The sequence below is a fragment of the Acomys russatus genome, chromosome 29 (assembly GCF_903995435.1).
Source record: "Acomys russatus chromosome 29, mAcoRus1.1, whole genome shotgun sequence".
Classification (NCBI taxonomy): Eukaryota; Metazoa; Chordata; class Mammalia; order Rodentia; family Muridae; genus Acomys; species Acomys russatus.
The window spans coordinates 34,137,800-34,154,693 of record NC_067165.1 but is presented as its reverse complement, the minus strand read 5'-3'; the positions used below and the strand labels follow the sequence as shown (position 1 = coordinate 34,154,693).

The following is a 16,894-nucleotide window of genomic DNA, read 5'->3' as shown; positions in this document are numbered from 1 at the left end:
CAGAAGCTGGGGGAAGCCAGTTTGAATCAGTCAGCTTGGAGAGAAGTTTTGAGCCAGAACAGCTGGACTGAACCAACCAGCCAGAGTTCAGAAAGAGCTAGAAAAGGTGAGCTTATTCAGCAGTAAGTCTCAGAGTCTGAAAATATTCCAGGTCCATATTAGTTTGTATGGAGGCTGGAAGCTTCCAGGAGTAGGCCTACATTAGCAGATAGAGGCAGTAAGCTTCCAAAATGACAATTATTTCAGACAAATAAAAGCTACTTTAACAGAACCTTGTGACTTCCTGGGTTCCAGCCTAGCCCATTAGCTAGTTCCAGGCCCATAAGAGTCTATGTCTCACTGTTAACCTATTGTTTCTGAGAGACAACATCTAATGTTGTCCTCTGGTTTCCATATGCATGTAATAAATGGATAGATATGCCTGCACATGCATAGGTACACTCACACATGGAACACACACGCGCGCGCGCGCACTCACGCACGCACACACACACACACACACACACACACATACTCACAGCACAACTTTGCATTGCCCTGATGTTTTAGTGGCATGTGAATTTTTAGTCATTGGCATTTATTGAGCATCAGCTGTGTGCATTTTTTACCTTATTGTGTTATATCATGGATTCTTGTTAGGTTATTCTCTCTCCCTCTCCCCCCCCCCATCTCTGGCTATGTCTCCAGCTGTCTCTGGACAGAGCTGACCAGCGAACCTGCTATGACCTGGAAGACTCTCTCCTCCTTGCAATTGCAAACCCAGCTCCCCCTTCCCCACATACCCAGACCCAAAACAACTTTAAATTATAACTTCACTTTTGTCTACTGCCCTTCTGCCCTGAGACTCCTGGCAGGTAGCTGAGATAACATAGTGGGGAGGGGGTTCCCCCTACATACACCCTGGAACAAGGAACTTCCTTTGTTCCATAGATGGGAAGACTTACTGTCCTGTAGCCTCCTGTCAAGCTATCCATAGTTGCTTTCTCTCTTAAGGAAGCTCCTCTTAGGACCCAAAAGCTCTCTCTCTCTCCCTGTCCAGGGCCACATCCTGGCTGTCTATGGCAACCATGCTGGACTGTCCCCACATCTCTTCTGGAAGGATGATGGTTCATGTCAGTTTCCTTCCTACAAAGCCTGTAACATCTTCCATTTCTTCAGCCCCCAAGGATCAACATCTGCAACTATGACTCCCATTTCAGAGGTGGGCAAGTGTAGACTCAAGGAAAAGTCAGATCAAGGTCACTCACTCACCATGGAGAGACAGGGAATGCTCACAATGAGTCCACGGGCCCTTCCTTGGGGAACCTCTGAAATTAAGACGAGGCATCGATTTCGCCGAAAGGACGTTTATTCATAAGCAACAACGAAGGGCCCGCAGTGACTATCTGCCCATTAGAACAAGACAGCTGGGGAACATACTGGACCCCACTGTTGGCCTCATAGCCACCTAGCCAGCCATGAGCAGGCTGGAAGGCATGGGCCACAGCCTGCAGGTGCTCACTGTGACCACCAGATGGCAGCAGTAGGCTCATAAATCAGACCTTCCTTGGAGCCCTGTAGGCCACCTTGGGTGATTTCTTCTATAAGTGGACGGTGGCTCCTAGCTGGCGAAACAGCTCACGGGGCGGGGGGTGTATTTTCAAGCGCTAAGTGGGTAAAAATAGCTAGGCTGCAGAGAAAGGCAGAAGAACACCAGTAGCATGGCTGGGGGCTCTCTGCTGAGGCCGGTGGGCGGGGCTAGCTCTTCCTCATGGTGTAGCCCTGGATCACGCTGTTGAAGTAAGCTGAAGTGTTGCGCTCCGGGTAGAAAAGGATCATGTAACACTTGGGACCAAAGTACCCCAAGCCGATGGCCAGAAAGTTGAGCACAGTGACTAGGAGGTCCATGATGGTGACCAGCACTCCATCGTGGACGGACATGAAGGTGCAGAGGGAGGTGGAGGAGGCGAAGGAGAAGGTCATGCTGAGAGTGATAAACTTGGCCTCGTTGTAGTTGGTGGGCAGTTCCTTGCCCAAGTAAGCGAAGCTGAAACCCAGCACGGACAGCAGCAAGTCCATGCTGGTGTTGAGCAGCAGCCCGTTGCGGTAGTTAGGGTGGCACGAAAGAATCATAATGGTGGGGTCTTCCGGGTCCGTCCGGCCAATGGGGTTGATGGTGGTGGCCAGCATGTTGCCTGCCACCAGAGCCATCTTGATGGCCGTGATGAAGGCCACAAAGGCATAGGGCCCGTGGCAGCGCAGCCAGAAGGCATAGGCACGTGGCAGGCGCCTGGCCATCTTGAAGACACACACGATCTGGAAGGAGCGCACCGTGATGCAGGATAGGCAGACGGAGAAGCAGACGGTAAAGAAAGCCTGGCGGCAGAAACACGAGAAGACCGTGGGGGGTCCCACGTACACAGGCACCATCCCAAAGGCCAGCAGCAGTGGCACCAGCATCAGGAAGCACATGGGGCCACCCGCCGAGCGCACCATGGGTGTCTGCAAATGTCTCCAGAAGATGAGCAGGATGGCCAGCGTGCTGAAGAAGCCCACAGCGGCCAGTATGGTCACCACGATGGTGGACACATCGTACCACTCCAGGAAGGCCAGGTGCCGCTTGAAGCAAGTGATGTCGTTTTTGTAGGACCACATGGAACCCGGGCAGGGTAAGCAGTTAAATTCATCTGCAAGAGCCCACAAGTCTGTCAGTCTGACCGCAACTGCAAAGCCCCTCTATGCTCTGGGCCTGGGGCCCTGAGGCAGAGAGAGGTTAAAGGAACACCTACCATGGTTGAGCGAGACCTCCCTGATGCCTCATCTCAGAGACACATGGGGCTCAGCTGTGTTAAATTGTTTTCCCAAAGTCACGAAGTGGCGAGTTACCAAATAAGGATTCATACCCAGGTCTCCTTGCTCAGAACCCACAGACTCTAAGGCCTTGCTGCCACAATATCGACCCCTAGTGGGGGAGACCTGCAACTGCATCTCCAAGGACCTCCTTCAGTTAGCGCATGCGTGTGTGTGTGTGTGTGTGTGTGTGTGTGTGTTTGCCTGCGTGGGGTACGTGGGGTATGTGTATATGAGTGTGTTTGCACAGGGTACATGTGCGTGTGTGTGTGCATATCGGTGTGTTAGCACAGGGTGTGTGTGTGTGTGTGTGTGTGTGTGTGTGTGTGTGTGTGTGTGTGTGTTTGCCTGCGTGGGGTACGTGGGGTATGTGTATATGAGTGTGTTTGCACAGGGTACATGTGCGTGTGTGTGTGCATATCGGTGTGTTAGCACAGGGTGTGTGTGTGTGTGTGTGTGTGTGTGTTTGGGGTACATGGGTATGTGTGTATGAGTGCGTTTGTACAGGGTGTGTGTACAGGCCAGAAGACATCAGTAATATTCTTCAAATGTCATCCTCTCTCTCCCTTCCTTATTGAGACTCGGTCTCTCACTTGCCTGTAACTCTGGCAGCCACTGAGCCCCAGGGAGCCACTTGCTCAACCTCCCGGCCGTGATTCCAAGTGCATGCCACCATGCCAGGCTCTGTTTCTCACAGATTCCGGGGGTCAAACCCAAGTCCTCCTGCTTGCAAGGTCAGCACTTTACCAGACCCTCCTCTCCCCAGCCCCATAGTTAGCACTGGGAGCCAGATGCTATGGCAGGTACCAGAGATGGAAAGCCCTGGCAGCCGACAAAGCCTGGCCCCTATCTGCAGGCCGCTGCCGACTGTGACAGACCCGCCAGCAGACGCCTTCCACAGACTTGATCAGCACTTAGTCAGGGCCCTGCGGGCTGCTGGGCACACAGCAGGTGTTTTCATTCAGAGGTGAAATCACCAATTAATTTTCAGTCAATGAGGCCATGAGAAAGCTTTTCACTCGGCCCTGAACTGAGTTGAACACTAACGTGACGTTAAACACTGGAGTCAGTGATCTAGAAAGAGAGCGTCTTTCAAGCAAGAACTTGATCAATGACAACTAGGAAGATGGCTCAGTGGGTAGCTTGCTTGGCACAGTGTGAGGACTGATCCAAAGGTACCACACAGAAGCTAGTACTGGGGATTTTGCTTCATGGGAAGCCATAAGAGGCACTAGGCTGCCAGGAGGTGATGGCGCATGCCTTTAATCCCAGCACTCGGGAGGCAGAGGCAAGTGGGTCTCTGTGAGTTTGAGGCCAGCCTGGGCTACAAAATGAGTCCAGGACAGCCAAGGCTACACAGAGAAACCCTTCTTGAAAAACAAGAGAGAAAGAGAGTGGAGAGGGAGGGGGAGGGAGGAAGGGAGGGAGAGAGAGAGAGAGAGAGAGAGAGAGAGAGAGAGAGAGAGAGAGAGAGAGAGAGAGACCAGGTTGCTGCCAAGCACAGTGGTACATGCCTGTGATCCCAGAACTTGGAGAGGCAGAGGCAGGAGGATCTCTGTGAGTTTGAGGGCCAGCCTGGTCTATAAAGGAAGTCCAGAACAGCCAAGGCTACATAAAGAGAAAACATCTCTAAACATCTCTGGGGGGTCAGGGGGAGAGGCACTAGACCTGGTCTCTGGCCCCTGGCCTTTGGATACTTGCATCCTCTGGAAAGCCCTCAGAGACCCTGACAAAGTGAAGGGACCCCTGAAAACTCCAGCTCAGGGTAGGGATACTGAGCCACGGTCGGCTAACAAAGGTCAGAGCTGTACCTGCAGAGCGGTTGAGGTAGGTGCCCGGCGGGCAGTCCACGCACTCAAAGCAGCAGGGGTGGAGGCCTATGGGCTTTTTCATCTGCCCAGGCTGACAGCTCTTGGAACACATGGACACAGGGATCTGGAGGGAGGAAGGCAAGAGACCCTGAGCCCTCTTTCTCCACTCTCTGGGAGGCCCCTGCTCTCCCCACTCAGAAAGATGCTCCTCCGGAGAGGGTAGCCTGGCCCTGTCTGAACTGCTGTTAGAACTGGGTCTCTGAAAGTTGTGCCTGTCTATGGTCCAATCCAATCCTCCATCTTCTGAAAAAAGCACCCAAGGGTGAAGACAGAGACTTCCTGAGGACATTGATGAGACAGAGGCATGCCACCATGCCTGGCTCCTATTTCATATGCATTCTGGGGACAATACCCATGTCCTCGCGTTTGCAAGGTCAGCCTTTTACCAACCATCTCCCCATCCTCATAGTAAGCATGGACAGTGAGACACTGTGGCAGGTACCAGAGATGGAGAGCCCTAGAGGCCTGGAGCCCGGGGGTGCCGGCAGCTGTCTTATCACAAAGAAGACATCATAGCCAAAGGCTATGATCTTAGGCTTAGGAATTTAGCACAATGATAGAGCACTTGCCTAGCAAGTAAAAGGCCCTGGATTCAGTCCTCAGCTCTGGAAAAAAAAAATCATCCTGATCTTGGCAGAGTAGGGTTGAAAAATATTGAGAGGTCCTAAATCCATCTTTGCCTGAATTGTCATCATTTATTCTGCTACCATGCTCCCTTGTCACCTACAGCTAAGGCTCCTGGCTGGCATGATTTTCTCAAGAGCAGGGGTCTCCGGGGAAGTAGGATGCAAGGGCACACTGCCCGTGGGCAAAAGAGCCCAGCACAGAAAAGCCATTGAGCCCGGGACGGATGGATGGACTATACACAGAATTAGGAGGGTGTGGAAGAGGATGAGGAAGATGGAACATCGGATCCTGTCGGATAGGGCGTGGAGAGGGAGGGGAGGAGCCTTTGACATCAGAGCCCATCTCTTCTTGCCTCTCTCAAGTCGGAAGCCTCTGCCTTCATGCGCCCTCGGCACATCCAAGCCTTCCTTTTCCCTGGCCATCCGATGACATTTCTAGATAACTTGATGTCTCCCCAGCACATCATAGAAAACCAGCAGTCAAAAGCACCTCAGCTAGTAAAGGTGGGAGGAGATAAATGACTTCACCAAGTTGTTCTTTAACCTCCATTTGTCTCCAGCACTCGGGAGGCAGAGGCAGGCGGATCGCCGTGAGTTCGAGGCCAGCCTGGTCTACAAAGTGAGTCCAGGACAGCCAAGGCTACACAGAGAAACCCTGTCTCAAAAAACCAAAAACAAAAACACAAAAAAACCCAAACCTCCATTTGTCACCATGTCATGCATGCTCACATATACATGGCACTCGTACACACACATACACACACATACACACACCACCACCACCACCACCATTATCATCCATTTAAAGGAACTAAACACATAATCTACTCCTGGGTTCCCTGAGCCTTATGGGGACTTCTCTGCCAGGAACATGAACATGCACTGTGGAGGTGCATGGGCCTCAGCACAAACACCACATGTCCTTTATCCGAAGCAAAGACCTACCACATATTTCCAGGTCTTGTCACCCACTTCTGAACTCGAGATCTCTTAGTAGCTCCTGGCTTCCCAGGAGCTACCTTGCCTTGCACCCCCAAGGCCTTATAATGCTTTTCAGTCACTCATCCATCCACTCACACATGGATGGTGGCTCTGGAGAAATTGCTCCAGTGTGATTTCCACAAAAGCATGAGGCCCCACATTCCATCCCCAGCGCCCATGCCAAAAGCCAGGTGTGGTGGCTCATGCCTGCAAAGCTACTGTTGGGTAGCTGGAGACCGGAGGCCCAACAGCCTAGCTAAATGAGCAAATTCTAGCTCCTAGTCGGCAACTCTGTCTACAACATTAAGCATCCAGGCAGTTGCAGAGGTTAATCTCTGGCATACACACATACACACATACACACACACCTGCGCACACCTGTACGCACACCTACACACGCACACTCATGGAGCACCAACTGATGCCAGACTCTGGAGTCCAGCAGTGAAGTCTCTGAAGCAGAGTCCCCACTACAAAGAGATTAGCATTTTCATGAATAAGATGGACAGTTATAAATGCCGTGAAAAATGCTAAAAACAGAAGTGCTACAGGGGAGAGCTTCACTGTGGATGGCTAGCTTCCCGCTTGGCCGTGGAGAGCCTGAAGTCCTCACAGTGAGAAGACAGAAGAGCAAGCTAGGAATCAGTGACTCAAATCCCCAGAGAACTGAGCCATGGGGCCCGGCACTGCCTCCAAAGCTGCAGTCGTGGGGTGCATGCTGAGAGTATTCGGGAAGACACGAGGTCCTCCACTTACTGGTAGGAGAAATTATCCCTGGAGAGAGCAACTAGGAAGAAAACTTACCGAGCAAATGAATGACTTACTGAGGCCGAATCTTGACTCTCTCAGCTCAAGAAATAAAAACTATAAATAAATAAAATAAAAGTTGGAATCTCTAGAGAAACCCAAAGATATTATAAGAGACCCAAAAAAAAAAGGACTGTGAGGGACGTGTAAGCCTCTCTGGCATAGCAACCGCATGTTTGTGTAGAAACTTAAACATATAAGTATAAAAGTGCTTAGGTGTAAGTATAAACACATAGGCTGCTAACAAGAGAGATTCAAAATCCATAGGGCAAGGAAAATGAGAATATGTAGTGTTCAATAATAACAGAGGGAAATGTCAACATTGTTCTTTTAATGACTACGTAGAACTAAACGGAAGATCCACAGAAGGTGGAGAAGCTGACTAGTACCATCAAACAGCACATTCTAACAGGACGCTCTGCCAGGCGGCAGCAGAGAGCAGCATCTTACCGACCGAGTGCACATGAGCACCTCCCAGGACGGACAGATCCATGCTATCGTGTGGTGCAAGTTTTACTGAAATCATGGCAGGCATGTTCTCCAAGCATAGAAAAACCAAATTAGATAAAGAACAAAAGGAGGAGCTAGAAAGACCGCTCAGAGGTTAGAGGCACTAGCTGCTCTTACAGAGGGTCCACCCTGGCCTATTTAGTGAGACTCTACCTAAGAAAAAAAAAGAGGACTGAAGATGTAGCTCAGGTGTCCGAGTGACTGCCCAACATGTAAGAAGCCCTGGGTTTGAACCCAGCACTCCATAACCAAGGGAGGTAGGACACACTTGTAATCCCAGCAGCCAAGAGCTTTCAATCTCAGTTACATACTGTATTTGAGACCAGCTTGGGTAAGGGACCATGACAATAAGGAAGAGAGAAAAGAAGGAGGGAAGGGAAGGAGGAAGGGAGGGAAGGAGGGGAAGTGAAGAAGGAAGGGGAGGAGAGGGAAAGGAGGAAGATGAGTGTGGCTAGGCGATAGAGCTCTGGCTTAGCATGTGCAAGACCCTGGGCTCAATCCCCATCACCATAGAATAAAGGACCCACTGGCATTCACGAGACCGTAAGAGTGGTGTCTTAGAGTGGTAGGGGTGGAATTCTGGTCCCTGGTGGGGAGACGCATCCACAGCAAACTGGCCGGTTCCTCTGAGGTCCTCCCACCAACTAACAAGGTCACAGAAGGAGGGGGCTTGGGCTCTCACAAGAAGCTGCATGGGGCAGGCAGGGTAGACTGCTGGGCACCTGAGGACAGTCCCGTGCCACTGTCTTGGGGACAACTGTTAAGGTACAAATAGAATCCAGCAGCTGAGGGCTGGGGACCCTAGGATGGAGGTCTCCCATCATGCCTTGGTAATCACAGAGAACAACCATGTGCTAGTGAAGGGTTAGGACCTCAGGATCGGGGAGCGGGGGTAGGGAAGAGAGGGATGGTCACCATCTGTCACTTGCCCACCAAACGCCCCTTTTACACAGACATGATTTTCCTAATATCCTAAAGGCTCTGTGGCCCTCCAGGGTCAAGCAGGACAATCTCACACAGCCACTGCTGGCCAGCCCCTTGCCTCAGCTAGCAGGTCGTGACTTTTGCTGTGGTGTAAGATGCCCACCGGGAGCTACTAGGCACTCAGCCGCATGGGACCCGGAAACCCAAAGGCATAGTACTCCACAGAGCAACCTGTGGCCCCCAGAGGGTTGGACCCAGCCAATCCATGCTGCCCATTCCCTTGGACTGGCTTTTCTTCTTCCCTGTTTGTTTTTCCATCTCCCGGTCCTGGTACTTGGCGCATGTCTGTAGTAATCTACCATAGATGACCCTTGTCCCAGGCTCTGCATTTCAGTGGGGACTGAGGCTGGGTAAAACCTTTTAGGTTTTAATGCCCATGACCTAAATAAGTGGTCTGAATCCATTATAGGGTCATTGCATATATAATTAAAGAAAAAGAAGAGCCCCTTACCTGAGAGAACTGGTGTTCTTACACAGAAAGGACTTCTGCACACTGACAAGATCACAAGGAGACTTTCGGGTGAAGAAGGCAATAATGAGAGTGGAAAATCAACAAACCAAGGAGAGCGAGCTGTCAAACACCAGGGGAGGGGACAAGCAGGTCCCTGGCCTCAGCAGGGACCAGCCTTTCCTCTCCCTTTGCTCCTGACTCCAGAACCCGAGACAAAGAACTTCTGTGGTTTGAGCTCAAGAAAACAGAAAAAGACACCAACCCAATTCACTCCACAAACTCAATATCCGGCTACAGCTAGAAGGCTATGCAGAGAGAGCCTCTACCACAGACAAGCTGTGTGGATTTAAGGATATTACACAACCTCTTTGTGCCTTTGGTGTTCTAGTCCACACAATGGGGAGAGTGTCAGCCTCGGTCCCTGAGATGGGTAATCCTTTGAACTCGATGACATTAAGCATGCAGGTGAAATGCGCCTGTGGGTATGTATGTCTGAGTGGACGTTTCTGGAAAATTTTAGGAAAGGAGGGAAGATGTGAGTGTCACCATCCCACGGGCTGGGGTTCTGGACTGAATAAAATGGAGAAAGCGAGCTGAGGACCAGTACCCATCTCTCTCTGCTTCCTGTCTGTGGATGTGATGGGACTGGCTGCCTTAGGGGACTGTCATCAACATTTCCCTAAGACAGACTGAACCCTCAAACCCAGAGCAGAAGCACACCCTTCACTCTTAAGCTGCCTCTTCTCGGATACTTGATGGCAACATCGAGGAAGAAGTCTGATGCCGTCCCCTCAGGCTGATACAGGAGCCACCTGTGCTTCAGAGCAGGGCTTTGAGCAGAGGTCCCTGAACCCCCATCTCCCGAAGCCAAAGCATCCTAAACCCCACATCTCTCAGTTGACAAAGAAGGACAAAGAAGGACGTGACCTCAGACCCTACACCCTGAATGGAGACCCTGCTGGCTACCATTGCTGCATCTCTGGAGACCCTTCTTGACAAGCCCCGCCCCCCGGCACGACCCTCCAAGCTGACCGTGTTGTTGGGGGTGTGCCAGGACACATTGTTGATGTAGGTCAGCCTCTTCTGGGTAGGGGAGTAGGAGGCAATGCTCTGGAAGGGATTTTGGCTCAGGTCCCACTGCCACTGGATAATGTCCAAGAGCATCGGCATGTCCCCTCGTTGGTCGAAGAAGAGCCGGTTGCCCAGGAGGGTGAAGTTGACCTGCCAAATCTCCCCGAGTAGCTGGAAGAGTCAGAAAGAAGGGAAGCAAAGCCGGCATCAGAGGTGGGAGCAGACATTTGAGATTCTACCCCCACTGGGCCTGCACCAGCCTCGACAACACCTTGTCAGGTGGTGACTTCTGGAACCTGATGTGCCTGGAGCTAGGTCTCAGTCCTGCTACTCTCTGCGAGGCTTAAGCCCTGTTGCTCAACCTCTCTGGGCTCCCAGTTTCTTTTCTGCAAAATGGAAGCAATAGGATCCTGTCTTCCGGGCTCTGTGGGGGGGGGGATGAGGGGGTGGGGATGAAGGGGTGGGGGATGAGGGGAGGGGCTAGAGGACATGGCTCAGCAGCTAAGAGCACTGAGTGCTCTTCCAAGGGTCTGGGGTTCAGTTCCTAGCACTCGCATTGCTGCTCACAACCACCTGTAGCTCCAGTTCCAGGAGATCCAATGCCTCCTTCTGGCCTCCACGGGCACTGCACACATGTGGTGCACAGACATAAGACACGGGCAAACACTCATATAAATAAAACATTAAGGAAAAAAAAAAAAAGGAAAAAACTTAGAAGGGTAGCTGAGAAAGCTGCTTTCTCGCCTTCCTCCTAGAAGTCACCTGACACTTCGCTCAGGGCCTCTGTGAACTGCAAACCTCACCTGGAATTGTCCTTTTTCCCTGTCCTTCCTGCTTCCCCACACCACAGGGTCAGCTCCTCCTTCCTCAGACTGGTGCTAGCTCTGAATGTGCTCCTAACAGAGCAGCCCGGGGCTGAACTGCAGTCCCAGTCCCAGCTCTGCCCTTAGTTGGCTTTGTGACTTTGGCTCCCTGCGCCTCAGTCTTCCAACGTGCGGAAGGTCAACCGTGGTGACGCATGCCAGTGAGCGCACGGCATGCACCACAGCACCACTCTGAACCATGAATGACACACAGGCTTCTGGGGTCTCAGCACGCAAGAGTCCAATCCAGCCAGCAGCCAGCAGCCAGCTGCCTTTCAAAGAGCTGCACATTTCAAACCATAAGCAGTTAGAGCAGTGGGACTAGGTTCTGAGGCCGTGGGGTGGGTGACACGTGACTGAAATAGAGCAAAGTTGTGTTGGTGTATGGCGGATACATACACGTACAATGTATTACAGAGGGATGCCTGCCTGTGCCTCCACAGAGACCAGAGGAGGACATCAGGTGTCCTGCTCTATCACTTTCCTCCTGTTTCTACCTACCCCAGCACTGGGATTATAAGCACACACAGCCAAGTCTAACTTTTCACATGGGGTGTTGGGGATTTGAACTCAGACCCTGTGCTTGCTGGGCATCTGGAGATAGGGGATGCTCTATGGCCTCTCATAGCCCTTTGCCCAGATCCTGAGCATGGCAATGGTGGAGTCAGGCCCTGAGAGTTTAGACCCTCACCTGCCATGGGTAGACCATTCGCTTGGTGCAGTGGACCTGGTTGCAGTGCAGAAATCTGTGCAGGGCATGGGCCACTGCGTAGACTGCCGAGTACACACTGTAGACCACACGCTCCCCAGAAAGCATAAGAATGTTGTTGAAAGACTCAGTGATGTTCAGGCAGGCGTCACAGTCCTGGTTACAGGTAGCCCTCAGGTTGGTCTTGTTGGGCATGGGATACCCTGGCTTGGCACGGCGCACTCGGAACTCGCTGAAGCCAGGGATGGACACCCTCTGGGTGGTGACACCCAGGAAAGTGCCCGTGTGGCGCAGCTCTGTGAGGTTGTGCAGAGCAGGGTCAATAGCCCAGGACTCAGAGGCGATCCACACAAAGCCGGTGAAGTTCCAGCGCAGCACCTCCAGGAAGAAGTTGTGCAGGGTCAGCTCCGGTGAGAACACCACCACAACACGCGCCGAGGTCCGCCACAGCTTGTCCAGTATGTTGTCCAGATGGCTCTGCTCCTCGGGCCTCAGGGCCTGGCTGGGTTCAGGTATGGGTAGAACCTCCTGGAAGGCAATGCAGATGTCGCCCGTGTTGATCAGACGCTGGCTGAAGAGGTGGCTGTTCTCCCGGCCATAATCATCATTACTTGCCAGCACCACGATCCAGTTCCAGTGGAAATGAATCATCATCTGCACCATGGCCTCGATGTGATGGGTGGCGCTGGACACGGTGCGCAGCATGGCAGGGAAGCGCCGCTTGTCCCGCAGCTTGTCGGAGATGGCGCTGTATGTGACCTGCCGGAGCGAGGTATTAGAAGGGCTCCCCCCTGACATCATTGCCCTGGTGGTATTTGAGGATACACACACATGCCCAGGGCTGTGTTTACACTGTCATCACCAGGGCCACCTTAGCAAATGTGAGACCTCCATATTAAGTGCCATGCCTTGGCTGTGTGACCCACATCAGTGCTAGGTGACTGAGCAAGCTAATACTGCATGCTCTTTAGTATTCCTGAGGAAGATGCATTTTGTGGTGATGACAGCATTGCGGACCACCTAATGTGTGATGAGAACTCCTGCAGCACTTCACACTTCAACCCAGAGACTGTCCTGGGATGGTGCCTCATCAGCCCACTTTAAGGGCGTGGTGGCGCATACCTTTAATCCCAGCACTCGGGGAGGCAGAGGCAGGCAGATCGCTGTGAGTTCGAGGCCAGCCTGGGCTACAAAGTGAGTCCAGGACAGCCAAGGCTACACAGAGAAACCCTGTCTTGAAAAAACAAAAACAAACAAACAAATAACCAAATGGGGAAACTGAGGCTCAGAAGAGCAAAGAGTTTGGCTACAGGCTCCCCAGTAGGCCAGCCATAAGCCCAGACTGCTGTCTGCTCCTGTTCATGTTCCTGCCATGGCTGACAGGGAAGAAGGGCTTCCCACCCCCAGACAGCTCTCCCTCTGTCCCCTCGGCCCTTCCCAGGCATCACCTGTGGAATGAGGAAATGGGAGAGGAGGTTGGACACGGTGATGGTGGCCTCAGAGTTGTCTGGGCCGATGACAGCCACGACGTGGGGCACATACTGGCTGTAGTCATTGAGGATGGGCAGGAAGTCATCATCCTGTGCCAGGAAGTAGAGCGCAGGATGGATGTTGTTGGAGAGGTAGCACACGTCCACCATCTCGTAGCCGAGCAGCACGCCCGGTAGCAGAGTGCTGCAGTTGTTGATCTCCTCCACGGCGAAGCGCATGGCCTGCATGAGGTTGTAGCCCAACACCTTCATGTTGTACCTGCAGGGCCACACGCTGTGAGGTCCCCAAGGGAGGGGAGGAATAGGACAAACCACCGCCATATTCCACACATGAGGAAGTTTGTCAAGGAACACTCAGGAAGAGTCTGCCACTTACCGCACCTTTGTCACCACTGTCCCTGTGACCACACAGTGAGCCCTACCGTTGCCTACCCATACCCATAATAATCTCCTCTTTCATTGTCATCTCTACCGTCACCATCATCTCCCACTCTCCCGGCACCACCCTTACCGTCACTGTTACCATATCTTTGTGCTCCTCACCAACAACAATGACATCACTACCCCTATTTCATTATTGTCACCACTGAGGAGACCATCACCACCATTGCTACCATCACTACCATAGATCATCAGGACCACTGTACCATTACCATCACCACCACCAACACCATCGCTACCGCCACACCATTACCATCACCACCACCAACACCATTACTGCCACGGCTACCATCACTACCACTATAAATACCGATACCACCACCAATACCACAGACATCACCACTACCACCATTTTTACCACTACACTGTCACCACCACCAGCAATATCACCACCACCACCACCAATGACACCATCACCACTCCTACCACCATCACTATCAGCACCACTATTTGCCATCACTACCCATGCTACCATAATTACCACTGTCACCACCACCACCACCATCATCACCAAAACACCATCATTATAGCTACCAATACAATCACTATCAAAACCACCACCATCACTGAAACAACTGATGCAACCACCATCACCACCACCATCTTCACCGCCACCATCAGTGTGCCTACTACAGCCACCACTGCCATCGTCACCGTCGTCCCTATACCCATTTTCGCTACCAGCATTATTGCTACAGCCAACATTGTTGGTGTCATCACCATGTCTCTGCCACTGTCAGTCATTGCAGACCTTGTCATTACCACAGGCATCAGAAGGCCTAGCGCCGTGCTTGGTGCCATCACCGTGCCACCCTACCAGCCTCCAGTCCACATGGTATCTCCCTCCTTGTCATCTAAATGGTGAATTTCCGGTCAAGCCTCAGCCTTTGATCACTCTCTCCCTCTTCCCCCATCTCCCAGAATGTTCCTCGCCCTGAGCAAGGTCAGGATGAATCCCCTGTGCACTTAATCTCTAAGTGGTGCTGTTACCCCAAATGGCTCAGAGGCAGAAAGAGAGCTCCCCAAGCCTGGGAGCACTTCCCGTCTCCCCAGCCACAACCTTGGAAACTGCAAAGCTCCCCTCCGGTGTCCAAGCCCACTGCCCAAACATCACCTTCTGCCTATCAAGGCAAAGCCTGGCATCGATACAAGGCTTTGACATGGTCTTATTGGTTGTGGGGGGGGGGGGAGTTCTTCCATTTGCAAAAGTGGCTGAGGATGCCTTTGATGGTTGACCCCAGGAGCTTAAACATCCTGTATTTCCAGAGATGTAACACAGAGACAAACCAGATCTCTGGATTACAAACACAACTGCTTAAATTTTTTTCTGGGGACTAGCAGGTTGGATCTAGGATTGGGAGTGAGGGGTTGGAAATGAATGAGATGCATTCTGGGCCCTGGCCTGGCCTCCTAAAGACTGCATCTTCCCCGCTCAGACTCCCTGCTCCCTCCCACCACCACTTGCAGCTTCCTATGGGGACTCACTCATTACACCTGGGCACGTGCAGGTAGCTGAGGTGGGAGACGCTCTTCACGTTGGCATGGAGGGAGAAGAGGCCACCCAGGAGGTAGTCCCCAGCCAGGTGGAAGTCAGAGTTCTCTACCAGCTGGACTGGCTTATTCTGGGCATGCAGAAGGAGAAAGAGCAAGTGGAGTGTTCTTGCCTGGGGCCCCATGACTGCTTTAGAAGCAACAGCTTTAGAAAATGCCCCAGCCTTGCTGTGTAGCTGACCACCCCACACTGAGGCATTTGCACAGACATTTACATAGTGACTATCCAGCCTGGGGACACGTGGACAGCCTTAAGGGCTCTAGGGAAGGAACTGGGGCTGAAGCAGGATACAGTCGTGGGGCCCAGTGGGGCACTCATGGCATGGGAGAACAAGGCATCTTCATGCGGTGGCCACACCCAGACGTTTGCCTGAGCTCATACCTGTGTGGCCACTGGCTGTGAAGGTGACAGTCAGCCGTGGTGGACATGCAAAGCACATAGGGAAGGCAGAGGGGATAGCCATGGACACAGTGAGCCCAGCCTGGTCTGTTGGTTCGGTGTCTCCCTTGGCACACAAGAGAAGAAATAGGCATACCAGCTGGCATGCAGCCAGAGCTGTCCCACCCACCCACCCATACCCCTTTGCCCACCACCTTCCACACTGTGCCCTCATAACCAGTTCCAGTCGCCCCACTTACCCTCCTCCTGGACACATTGGGCTCTAGGCCGACTTAGGATGCAGAGGGTTGGGTCTCCTCCAAGGCAGGGCCTGGAGCCAGTCTACCTTGTTTGGACACTGGGCGGGGAATGCTGTGGAGGTCTGTCTGCACCGGCTCCCCCACGGACTCAGTCTCCACAGGCCTCCATCCAGCCCCATGGGATGTCAGAAGACATCTCAAGGGTGGCTGGGTATGGTATACGCCTAGCATCCCAGCATGCAGGAAATGGAGCCTTAGCTACACAGGGTGCTGGTTTCTGTAAGCTTGACACAAGCTAGAGTCATTGCAGAATGGCTTCCAGCCTGGGATACCTGAGACCCTGCCTCAGAAAAGCCTTTTTAAAAAAATCTGAAGAGAGGGAGCAGGAGAGACTGCTCTTCCAGAGGTCCTGAGTTCAATTCCCAGCAACCACATGGTGGCTCACAACCATCTATAATGTGATCTAATGTGCACTGTATACATAATAAATCTTACTTTAAAAAACTGAAGAGGTAATGAGTGGGGACACCAAGGCTTCTGCAGACTTGGGGTGCTTTCTGGATCAGGATAAAAGTATCACCACCACCCCCAAATTGGTGTCCCCCCTCTACAAGAGCCTTCCCTGTCTCTCATCTGTGAAAGATAGGTAAAATAGCCCCACTGCCCTCACAGGCTGGCATCATCTAGTCTAAGTGGCAGGACCATAGGGCTCATAAAAAGGTCCCCACAGCCCAGCCTCCAAGACCGCAGTTACTGAAGTTGAGTGATCCTTATCCATCAAGTGTGCCACTCTGCGGGCTGACACCCCAGGGCTTTGGTTCCCAGCTACTGAGAAGTGCCAAACTTGAGGCTGGAGGGTCAAGGCCGAGACTCCCACCACCCATCAGCCTGGAGAAACTATAGTTGTGTCCCACGGCTCAGCATCCCTGTTGTACTAGTATCCTGTCACCCACCTGTCCCTACAGCGTCCTCATCAGAAAAATGGGTGGAGCACTTTATGAGTATGTAGGGCAAAATCATATTTTTAAAAAAACTTCATTTATTGTATGTTCGCCTGTGTCACACAGACGT

At 52.3% G+C, this 16,894-nt stretch overlaps 1 protein-coding gene across 1 annotated transcript; it reads right to left on the bottom strand.

The window, feature by feature from the left end:
• Nucleotides 1–1,633: 1,633 nt before the first annotated feature.
• On the bottom strand, nt 1,634–15,679 carry Tas1r2 (taste 1 receptor member 2). The gene is made up of 6 exons (XM_051170921.1): nt 15,119–15,679; nt 13,151–13,451; nt 11,685–12,461; nt 10,092–10,301; nt 4,641–4,764; nt 1,634–2,666 (listed from the first exon to the last, which is right to left on the bottom strand). Exons 1-6 carry the CDS (start codon nt 15,307–15,309, stop codon nt 1,738–1,740), a joined length of 2,532 nt encoding a protein of 843 aa, XP_051026878.1. The 5' UTR covers nt 15,310–15,679; the 3' UTR covers nt 1,634–1,737.
• Nucleotides 15,680–16,894: the final 1,215 nt, after the last annotated feature.